The sequence below is a fragment of the Ovis canadensis genome, chromosome 7 (assembly GCF_042477335.2).
Source record: "Ovis canadensis isolate MfBH-ARS-UI-01 breed Bighorn chromosome 7, ARS-UI_OviCan_v2, whole genome shotgun sequence".
Taxonomy (NCBI): Eukaryota; Metazoa; Chordata; class Mammalia; order Artiodactyla; family Bovidae; genus Ovis; species Ovis canadensis.
Genome location: NC_091251.1, coordinates 81161961 through 81174046, shown reverse-complemented (window position 1 = coordinate 81174046; position 12086 = coordinate 81161961). Strand labels below are relative to the sequence as shown.

Genomic DNA, 12086 nt, shown 5'->3' with positions numbered 1-12086 from the left:
CTTCGCTTTTCTGAAGCAAAATATTACTCACCTTGTTTTTTCCTTATTGCTATTCTTGTAATTGAACTGTAGTTGATTTACAGCGTTAATTTCTGCTATACAGCAAAGTGATTCGATTTTACATGTATATATACGTTCTTTTTCATATTCTTTTCCATTGTGGTTTATCATAGGATATTGAATACAGTTCCCTGTCCTCACTGTGTTTTTAAGAATGAGTCAGACCATGGCCTCTTCTACCAACCTAATGTTTGCTGGACCTGTTACCATTTACAACTCCAGGGGTCACTAGAACCATGGGAATACCTCTGCTTAACACTAGCAAACAGCCTGTCAAGAACAGGATCTGAACATCTCTATACTTCAGAACATACAGACAATTATCTCCCAACCCAGACATTCAGGCTGGTTATTATAATTATACAGAATTATAAACAGCCAATGTTTTATCCAGAGAGAAAAATCACCCCCAATCACCTTTTAAAATACTCCTGTCTATGGTACTTTTGTAACCATGCAAGTATTAAAAAATACAATCAAGGGAAATAAAAATACTTACAAGGCTTACCAAGAAATCCCATTAAACTATCCCAATGGTGGAAATACCTCCTCATTTGATACTTATTTCTAAGGTAACACCTTGTGAAAAATAGAAAAGAAAAATATATCTTTGTTCAGGAAAAGCAAGTTATAAAGAGTTGATTGATATAGTTATCATTGTATGTCATGATGATTCAGTGAAAAAGACATACACTTTCAACTCTTTACATATAAATCATATCAATTGTGCAGCACCAGGCCTGTTCTTTATCTGTGACCTCTATGCATACCAAGAGCTATTTCTGGGATTTCTTACCCGGTCCTTTCAAGATTTTAAATCCTGTTCAGTCTCACCATCTGGGTCTCTTCAGAGGTCTCATAGAAGTGACCTCCCAGAAGTTGGAGGAGTCTATTGATTTGCTTGAGGGTTTTTACCTAGGTTAGGGCTCTCTGAATTTAAGATGGATCAGTAATATATCCCTTACTGGGGCTGAAATTATTCAATAAGACCATTCACACTAAAAAAAAAACCACACACACACACAAAAACACACAAAAAACAGAAAAAGAACTTTGTTTGCTTTCTTAGTAATTAATGAACCATCCACATAGCTTTATAATATTTATTGGTCTCACCAGGGGACATCTGCACTCTAGCTAATATTTCCTATTGTTTCTAGGTAAACACTTCAGTACAAGAAGAAATAATATCTTTAGAAAGTACAGACAAGGGCTGATTACTCTCAAAGGCTTGACAGTCTTGAGACCTGGAATCTATTTTCCTGACATGGGCTAGGTCAAGTGAAAAAACTGACTTCCTGAAATTTTCTGAACTGTAACGATGAGCTTTCTCATTATAAAATTCCTTTTTCTCCAGTGCATTCTTAACAGAGTTTTAAAAACTACTGAACAACTGATGGTAGGTGAGCAAATGGTGATTCTACACAGGTAGAGACAGAATTCTTTGATTAACCTTTATTTTCCAGGAGAGGCAGATGACCAAAGGGAGAGAATGATGAGTCCTGAGATGGTTGCCTCGCCTGGGCCATAAGTAACCACACCACACTGTATGTCCAACAGCCTCATAGTTAATTTCTGTTAAATAGATACATAGATGATGTACAGTAGAAAAGAATTTTTTAGTAAGTTTCTTCTTAGCAACACCATAGAAATACCAAGGATTTTATTCATTACTGATCAAGTTACTCATCTATATGGGAATGATACCCTCAGGCCATTTTTAAAAGCTGTTTCAAAAAAATGTTTCAACTACAGAATTACTCTTGGATTAAGGACAGTAACCCACCACCAACTAAGAAGTACCATTTTATTTTTCAGAAAAATTTTGTTTTTAATAGAAAAACTATAAAACTAATTTAAATATATGTTTAGTATTTTAAAATAAAAATTAAGAGACCAGAAATATGCAAGTGATCAGAAATATACTGATCTAATCATCTTTTGAAAATAAAAACATTTATTCAAGATTCTATTAAAATATACAAAAAGCAAACTTATTTTAGGATTTAAACCAAAGAAACATTTTAAATACCTGTTATGCTGGCATGTAAGCCCAACAGTCTTGATCTTGATAAAGTCTACTTATTAACAACATGTCTTATAAGTGGTTCATTCCAGAAGTTGGAAATTATAAAATCAAATATAAGATAAAAAATTTAAAGTCCATAACATCAAAGTAATTTACTTTTACACACATAATTTTATTCTAAAAAACTGAAGGTGGTTGGCAGAAGAATATATGCAGAAGCAAACTTGGCCAGAGATAATCCTATAAACAAATAAAACACTGATGAAAAGATACCAAACTTTTTAAAGGAAAGCTCAAGGGAATTCCCTGGCAGTCCAGTGATTAGGACTCCACACTTCCATGACAAGGGGCACAATTTCCATTCTTGGTAGGGGAGCTAAGATCCTGCAAGCCACGTGATACAAAAACACACAAAGACACACCAAAAAGAAAAGGTAAAGCTCAAGTACATATGGAGTGGAATAAATCAAAGATTATACTTCTATTCTAAAACTAGAAAAGGCTAGATTTCTATGGTTAGGATGAAAAAACTACCAACACTTTTAAATAAAAAATGCTTTTGCTAAAAAGCAGTTCTAAGAGAGGAGTTTATACTGATATACGCTTACCTTAGGAAACAAAAAATCTCAAACAACCTAACCTTACACCAAAGGAACTAGAGAAAAAAACAACAAACAAAACACAAAATTAGTAGAAAGAAATCATAAAGATGAGAGCAGAGATAAATGATATAAGACTAGAAAACCAATAGAGAAGATCAATGAAGCAAAACGATGGTTCTTTGAAAAGATAAAATTGATAAATCTTTGGACAGACCCATCAAGAAAAAGAAAGGAAGGAGTCCAAATCAATGAAATTAGAAACAAAAAAGAAATTATAACAAACATCACAGAAATACAAAGGGACCATAAGAAATTATTATAGGCAACTGTACCCCAATAAAATGGGCAACCTAGAAGAATCGGACAAATTCTTAGAAATGTACAATCTCCTAAAGTTGAACCAGGAAGAAATAGAAAATATGAACAGACCAATTACCAGTACTGAAATTGACTCAGTAATTTAAAAACTCCCAACAAACAGAAGTCCAGGACTAAAAGCCTGCTCCATTTTTTCCTGTCACAACTGTATTTCAGAATCCACAGTAAATACACTCATCCTTGATTCCAATCACTCAGCCTTTCTATCACCTAGCCACTCCATTTCCCTTCTTGGAGATCAAGTTAGCTGTTTCTTGTCCAGCCTTCCAGAGATATTTAATGCATATATAAGCATTATGTAGGTGTGTGTATATGTACATCCATATATTTGGGTTGATCCCCATCTCATTTTAAACAATGGTAGCCTAATTCACATACTATTTTTCAAGTGGCTTTTCACACTTTAACAATATATCTCAGATATGTGGTATATATAATATATACAATACAATATTACTCTGCATAAAAAAGAATGAAACATTGCCATTTGCAGCCATGTGGACAGACCTAGGGAATATTATGCGTAATGAAATATGTCAGACAGAGAAAGGCATGCATGTGGCATCTTAAAAACTTCAGGCTCTACTACAAAGCCACAGTCATCAAGACAGTATGGTACTGGCACAAAGACAGACATATAGATCAATGGAACAAAATAGAAAGCCCAGAAATAAATCCACACACATATGGACACCTTATCTTTGACAAAGGAGGCAAGAATATACAATGGAGTAAAGACAATCTCTTTAACAAGTGGTGCTGGGAAAACTGGTCAACCACTTGTAAAAGAATGAAACTAGATCACTTTCTAACACCGTACACAAAAATAAACTCAAAATGGATTAAAGATCTAAATGTAAGATCAGAAACTATAAAACTCCTAGAGGAGAATATAGGCAAAACACTCTCAGAAATAAATCACAGCAGGGTCCTCTATGATCCACCTCCCAGAATTCTGGAAATAAAAGCAAAAATAAACAAATGGGATCTAATTAAAATTAAAAGCTTCTGCACAACAAAGGAAACTATAAGCAAGGTGAAAAGACAGCCTTCTGAATGGGAGAAAATAACAGCAAATGAAGCAACTGACAAACAGCTAATCTCAAAAATATACAAGCAACTTATGCAGCTCAACTCCAGAAAAATAAACGACCCAATCAAAAAATGGGCCAAAGAACTAAATAGACATTTCTCCAAAGAAGACATACGGATGGCTAACAAACACATGAAAAGATGCTCAACATCACTCATTATTAGAGAAATGCAAATCAAAACCACAATGAGGTACCACTTCACACCAGTCAGAATGGCTGCGATCCAAAAATCTGCAAGCAATAAATGCTGGAGAGGGTGTGGAGAAAAGGGAACCCTCCTACACTGTTGGTGGGAATGCAAACTAGTACAGCCACTATGGAGAACAGTGTGGAGATTCCTTAAAAAATTGCAAATAGAACTACCTTATGACCCAGCAATCCCACTGCTGGGCATACACACCAAGGAAACCAGAATTGAAAGAGACACATGTACCCCAATGTTCATTGCAGCACTGTTTATAATAGCCAGGACATGGAAACAACCTAGATGTCCATCAGCAGATGAATGGATAAGAAAGCTGTGGTACATATACACAATGGAGTATTACTCAGCCGTTAAAAAGAATTCATTTGAATCAGTTCTGATGAGATGGATGAAACTGGAGCCAATTATACAGAGTGAAGTAAGCCAGAAAGAAAAACACCAATACAGTATACTAACACATATATATGGAATTTAGGAAGATGGCAATGACAACCCTGTATGCAAGACAGGAAAAAAGACACAGATGGGTATAACGGACTTTTGGACTCAGAGGGAGAGGGAGAGGGTGGGATGATTTGGGAGAATGGGAATTCTAACATGTATACTATCATGTAAGAATTGAATCGCCAGTCCATGTCTGACGCAGGATGCAGCATGCTTGGGGCGGGTGCATGGGGATGACCCAGAGAGATGTGGGGAGGGAGGTGGGAGGGGGGGGTCATGTTTGGGAACGTATGTAAGAATTAAAGATTTTAAAATTAAAAAAATAAATAAATTAAAACAAAAATAATAATAATAATAAAAATAAACATATATACAAAACAGAAACAAACTCTCAGCATAGAAAACAAACTTGTGATAACCAAAGGGGAAAGGGAAAGGGGGAGGGACAAATTAACAGGTATTATTATATAGTATATAAAATAAATAAGCAACAAGGATTCACTGTATGGCAGTAGGAATTATATCCAATATACTGTAATAACCTATAATGGAATATAATCTACACAAATACTGGATCACTATGCTGTACACCTGAAAATAACAGAATATTATGAGTCAACTATACCTTCATTTTTCTATTCAACTATCAAATTCATTTTTTAAAAAACTGAAAAAAATCCAACAGATCTCAAAGATAATTCCATATCAACACACAAACATTTAAAAATTTTTTTTGTGACACCTAGTATTCTGTGGTGCTAACTTTTTCAATTAATTCCTTATTGAGAGGTATTAGGTTGGTACCAATTATTTGCTCTTATAAAAAATTTGGGATGAATAACACTGAGCAACCTAATTTTACAACTAAGTACAGATAATTACATCTGTAGAGTAAATTTTTAGATATCATAAGTTCTGCCCTTTCCACTACTCCATAGCTGCCTTAGGATTCTAAGAAATAACACAAGACTCACAATGATATCCATTTAAATTACTTTATTTAAAAATGTGACCCAAATACCCAAATTACGCTTTCCACTTCAATACAAAATTTAAAATTCTTTTTCAGAATATGTTGAAGGACCAAAACAGCCTGAGAGATGGCTTTATGAGGGAAATGACCTCAAAGCCAGCAGACAAGTATTGTACTGGCTCTCATTTCGCGCTCAGAAGGTATCTGCTCCTGAGGATTCCGTGTCCGCCTGGACAGTGCCGATGCTCAGAGACTGAGAGCAGTCTTCCAGGTTCACTGAGGGTAATGTCACAGACATCTTGGCAGGTGATGTCTGAGAAGTGAAGAGTGGAACCGCTTTACCACCTGTAAAACGAGAAACTCATTCAGCTAAAGAAGTGTACCTGAGTACTTATATGCCTTGAAACTTTCCCAAATAATACTGGGGATCAAAATGAGAATTGCATTTGAGATAAATTCTTTTCTCAAGGTGCTCAGATCTTGTCAGAGAAATAAAATCACCCTTCTTTCCATACTCCCAGATAATTAGAGACAATATTTTACAAGTATATGTTATGATCCGAATGTTTATGTCGCCCCAAAATTTATATGTTGAAACTAGTGTGGTGGTATTAAAAAGTGTAACCTTTGGGAGGTGCTTAGCTCAAGAGAGTGAAGCCCTCATACAAGATTAGTGCCTTTATGAAAGAGGCCCCAGAGAGCTTGCCACCCCCTTCCACCATGTGAGGACACAGAACAAGGAAGAGGTGCCTCGATCTTGGGACGACCAGCCTCCAGAACTGTGAGAAATAAATTTCTGTTGTCTAAAAGCCACTCAGTCTACAGTATTTTGTTGCAGTAGCCTGAATGGACTAAGACAGGATACAGGTGCCCAAAGTCATGTTACAGATGATAAACAGTAGGTAAGACCAAGTAGGGAAGACAGTTTGAAATGAAGAAATCATTAATATGTTTAAAAAGAAAAAAAAAAGGGTTGACTACATATGTATATCTATCTGTCGATAGCCTAATTCATTCCTCTAAGTTTAAAAAGCACACTGCCTAAGAATATAAAGAATGTCAACTTGGTACTGTTTTCAGTTCAGTTCAGTTCAGTCACTCAGTTGTGTCCGACTATTTCTGACCCCATGAATCGCAGCACGCCAGGCCTCCCTGTCCATCACCATCTCCTGGAGTTAACTCAAACTCATGTCCATTGAGTCGGTGATGCCATCCAGCCATCTCATCCTCTGTTGTCCCCTTCTCCTCCTGCCCCCAATCCCTCCCAGCATCAGAATCTTTTCCAATGAGTCAACTCTTCGCATGAGGTGGCCAAAGTACTGGAGCTTCAGCTTTAGCATCACTCCTTCCAAAGAACACCCCGGACTGATCTCCTTTAGAATGGACTGGTTGGATCTCCATATATACATAATAATAAGCATCTTAAAGGCAAATCATCTTAAATAATCTTACAGATATCTCTGAGTCAACAGTCATTGTAATTTACAATAGTCTTTAAAATAGTTTCCACAGTAATAAAGTGAAATTTTCCATCAGACTTTTATAGGGACCACAGTAAAAGAAGTCAGTTTTGAAGATTTCAATGATGACTCAATCACAGCTGTCCAAGATGATCAAAATATTTGTAAAAGACAGATTCCTTTCATATTATGATATCTAACAATGATTATTTTAATATTTTCATTTCTGTTTGTTACTTACATCAATTTCTTTATTTTTTCTCATAAAAGAGGAAAGGGAAATAAGATTTGGTATCATTATATCAATATCACAAACTAATGCACCAGCATAATCCTCTAAGAAGAAAGCAATTCTTATGTCATTTTAAATAGAAAAAGAATTCTTGAAATCTGGCTCTGTCGGGATATGATAAAAATTAAAATCAAGAAACAATAAGAACTTAAAATCTTCATAGTACATAAGCATTTAAATATTCTGACATTTTACAAAGTCATGATGCAGAATACTCAAGTAACCAAGAGTAGTATCCAAGACCAGAGTATACCTTGTCAATAAAGCAAAAACCAACACAGGGTACAACTAAGGCTTGAGAACAAAATTAATGGTCAACCTGTAAATTTAAACGCTATCTTTCCTCAATTAAGAAAAAATTTCATTCCTTCCATTACTCACATATCTGTCAAAAACTACACTGTTACCAGACATCCTTCTTTTCTCTGTTATCCAATTTCACAAAACTGCTTTACATGTGCCTTTATTTTCTACTCTAAGCATTAGATTACCGATTAGATTGTTCAATGATGTAACAACAGCTGTAACTGTTTTTTTTTGGGGGGGGGGAGGACCTTGAAGAAGTTCTCAAGACTCAATGTACATATTAAATTCAATTACTATAAAGTTATGTTAATTCTTGTAATTACTATCTTATATTTATAAAGGAATTAAAATTTTGCAAAAATCTTTTCCACATCATCTTATCTCATCCTGGTAGTAATTCTGGAAGAAAGACAAGGAAAAGGTAACTGAGGCAGGGAGATATCAGAGTGGGCCTTTCCAAATGCATATGCTCACTAAGTAAATATCTATAAAAGTATATTGTATGTGTGGAGCTAAGATGGTGTTAATTAAGAAGATACACAGGTGAGAAAGAAACAGTCCTCATCTTCAAGAAGCTTAAAATCTAGTAGTGGAAGTAAACATATAGAGGAATACTTGGTTTAAGTTAAGTGAAAGCAATAGTTGAGCTAGGACTTAAAAGATGTGGAAGGCAAAGAAGGAAATAATAAAATAAATGATAACAGAAATAGAGAAGGATAAAGAAAAGTGAATAAAGAGAAAACAGAGGAACACAAAAGGGAAATGTTAGATAAGGAGACCCAAAAGTGAAGAGTCACACAAGGTAAGAGATGGTTTTCAAGAAAGAGTCTAGTATAATTCATCTAATTCATACTCATCGCTTTCTGCCTGATACCAAATACATTAATTAACCACTTAAAATCATTATTTTTAAGGTGGTCGAGAGGAATTCCATTTTAGAAGTGGTATGTAATGGTAGGGGCACCTAAAGAGAGGAGCAGTGTCTCTCCTACTTTGGACTCTCCTTTTTCTCACCAGGTTGCCTCTGTCTCCTCCCTCCCCCTTCTCTTTTCTACCCAACTCTGTGAATCTCTGTGTGTTCCAGACGGTGGAGGATACTTCAGTTCAGTTCAGTTCAGTCACTCAGTTGTGTCTGACTCTTTGCGACCCCATGAATCGCAGCACGCCAGGCCTCCCTGTTCATCACCAACTCCCGGAGTTCACTCAGATTCACGTCCATCGAGTCAATGATGCCATCCAGCCATCTCATCCTCTGTCGTCCCCTTTTCCTCCTGCCCCCAATCCCTCCCAGCATCAAAGTCTTTTCCAATGAGTCAACTCTTTGCATGAGGCGGCCAAAGTACTGAAGTGTCAGCTTTAGCATCATTCCTTCCAAAGAAATCCCAGGGTTGATCTCCTTCAGAATGGACTGGTTGGAGAACACTTAGGGAACTGATTACTGGCTGGATCTGTCTCTCTCCTTTTGATTCCCCCCTTTATCTTCCTGGCCACCTCTGTCTCCTTCCTCCCTCTTCTCTTCTCTGTATAACTCCGTGAACATCTCTAAGCAGTCCAGACTGTGGAGTGCACATAAGGAAGTGATTAATGGTGAGCTTGTTCTCTCCTCTTTTGATTCCACCTCATCTCATTCGGGTCACCTCTAACTCCCCCCTCCCTCTTCTCTTCTCCATGTAACTCTGTGAACCTCTCTGGGTGTCCCTCACTGTGGAGAAACTTTTCATCTTTAACCTAGATGTTTTATCAATGGTGCTGTATAGAAGGAGAAGTCTTGAGGCTACTGTAAAAATAAGACTGAAAACCAGAAGCAGGAGGCTTAAGTCCAAATCCTGAGAATATCAGAGAACTCCTGACTCCAGGGAACATTAATCAATAGGAGCTCATCAAACGCCTCCATACCTACATTGAAACCAAGCACCACCCAAGGGCCAACAAGTTCCACAGCAAGACATACCACACAAATTCTCCAGCAACACAGGAACACAGCCCTGAGCTTCAATATACAGGCAGCTCAAAGTTACTCCAAAACCACTGACATCTCATAACTCATTACTGGACACTTCACTGCACTCCAGAGAGAAGAAATCCAGCTCCATCCACCAGAACACCGACACAAGCTTCCCTAATCAAGAAACCTTAACAAGCCATCGATACAACCCCACCCACAGCAAGGAAACTCCATAATAAAGAGAACTCCGCAAACTACCAGAATACAGAAAGGCCACCCCAAATGCAGCAATATAAACAAGATGAAGAGACAGAGGAATACCCAGCAGGTAAAGGAATAGGATAAATGCCCACCAAACCAAACCAAAGAGGAAGAGATAAGGAATCTACCTGATAAAGAATTTCAAATAATGATAGTGAAAATGATCCAAAATCTTGAAATAAAAAGGCAATCACAGATAAATAGCCTGGAGACAAGGATTGAGAAGATGCAAGAAAGGTTTAACAAGGACCTAGAAGAAATAAAAGAGTCAATATATAATGAATAATGCAATAAATGAGATCAAAAACACTCTGGAGGCAACAAATAGTAGAATAACGAAGGCAGAAGATAGGATTAGTGAAGTAGAAAATAGAATGGTAGAAATAAATGAATCAGAGAGGAAAAAAGAAAAATGAATTAAAAGAAATAAGGACAATCTCAGAGACCTCTAGGACAATATGAAACACTCCAACATCTGAATAATAGGCATCCCAGAAGAAGACAAAAAGAAAGACCATGAGAAAATACTTGAGGAGATAATAGTTGAAAACTTCCCTAAAATGGGGAAGGAAATAATCACCCAAGTCCAAGAAACCCAGACAGTCCCAAACAGGGTAAACCCAAGGTGAAACACCCCAAAACACATATTAATCAAATTAACAAAGATCAAACACAAAGAACAAATATTAAAAGCAGCAAGGGAAAAACAACAAATAACACACAAGGGTATTCCCATAAGGATAACAGCTGATCTTTCAATAGAAACTCTTCAGACAAGGAGGGAATGGCAAAACATACTTAAAGTGATGAAAGAAAATAACCTACAGCCCAGATTACTGTACCCAGAAACAATCTCATTCAAATATGAAGAAGAAATCAAAAGCTTTACAGACAAGCAAAAGCTCAGAGAATTCAGTAGCACCAAACCAGCTATCCAACAAATGCTAAAGGATATTCTCTAGACAGGAAACACAAAAAGGGTGTATAAACTCAAACCCAAAACAATAAAGTAAATGCCAATGGGATCATCAGTTCAGTTCAGTTCAGTTGCTCAGTTGTGTCCGACTCCATGAGACCCCATGAATCGCAGCACGCCAGGTCTCCCTGTCCATCACCAACTCCCCGAATTCACTCAGATTCACGTCCATCGAGTCAATGATGCCAACCAGCCATCTCATCCTCGGTCGTCCCCTTCTCCTCCTGCCCCCAATCCCTCCCAGCATCAGAGTCTTTTCCAATGAGTCAACTCTTCGCATGAGGTGGCCAAAGTACTGGAGTTTCAGCTTCAGCATCATTCCTCCCAAAGAAATCCCAGGGTTGATCTCCTTCACAATGGACTGGTTGGATCTCCTTGCAGTCCAAGGGACTCTCAAGAGTCTTCTCCAACACCACAGTTCAAAAGCATCAATTCTTCGGCACTCAGCCTTCTTCACAGTCCAACTCTCACATCCATACATGACCACAGGAAAAACGATAGCCTTGACTAAACGGACCTTAGTCAGCAAAGGAATGTCTCTGCTTTTGAATATGCTATCTAGGTTGGTCATAACTTTTCTTCCAAGGAGTAAGCGTCTTTTAATTTCATGGCTGCAGTCACCGTCTGCAGTGATGTTGGAGCCCAAAAAAAATAAAGTCTGACACTATTTCCACTGTTTGCCCATCTATTTCCCATGAAGTGATGGGACCGGATGCCATGATCTTCGTTTTCTGAATGTTGAGCTTTAAGCCAACTTTTTCACTCTTCTCTTTCACTTTCATCAAGAGGCGTTTTAGTTCCTCTTCACTTTCTGCCATGAGGGTGGTGTCATCTGCATAGCTGAGGTTATTGATATTTCTCCCGGCAATCTTGATTCCAGCTTGTGTTTCTTCCAGTCCACTTATCAATAATTACCTTAAACGTAAATGGGTTGAATGCCCCAACCAAAAGGCAAAGACTGGCTGAATGGATACAAAAATAAGACCCCTATATATGTTGTCTACAAGAGACCCACCTCAAAACAAGGGACACATACAGACTGAAAGTGAACGGCTGGAAAA

At 37.3% G+C, this 12086-nt stretch overlaps 1 protein-coding gene across 7 annotated transcripts in view; it reads right to left on the bottom strand.

Moving 5' to 3' along the window:
* Positions 1-5793: 5793 nt before the first annotated feature.
* The window catches only part of KIAA0586 (KIAA0586 ortholog), a 138265-nt gene continuing 131972 nt past the window's right edge, over positions 5794-12086 (bottom strand). For all 7 annotated transcript variants that reach the window (XM_069596716.1, XM_069596719.1, XM_069596718.1 and 4 more), the window contains one exon: positions 5794-6130. In XM_069596716.1, coding sequence (XP_069452817.1) covers positions 5979-6130 — 152 coding nt within the window. In that variant the 3' untranslated portion in view covers positions 5794-5978. The remainder of the gene's footprint in view (positions 6131-12086) is intronic.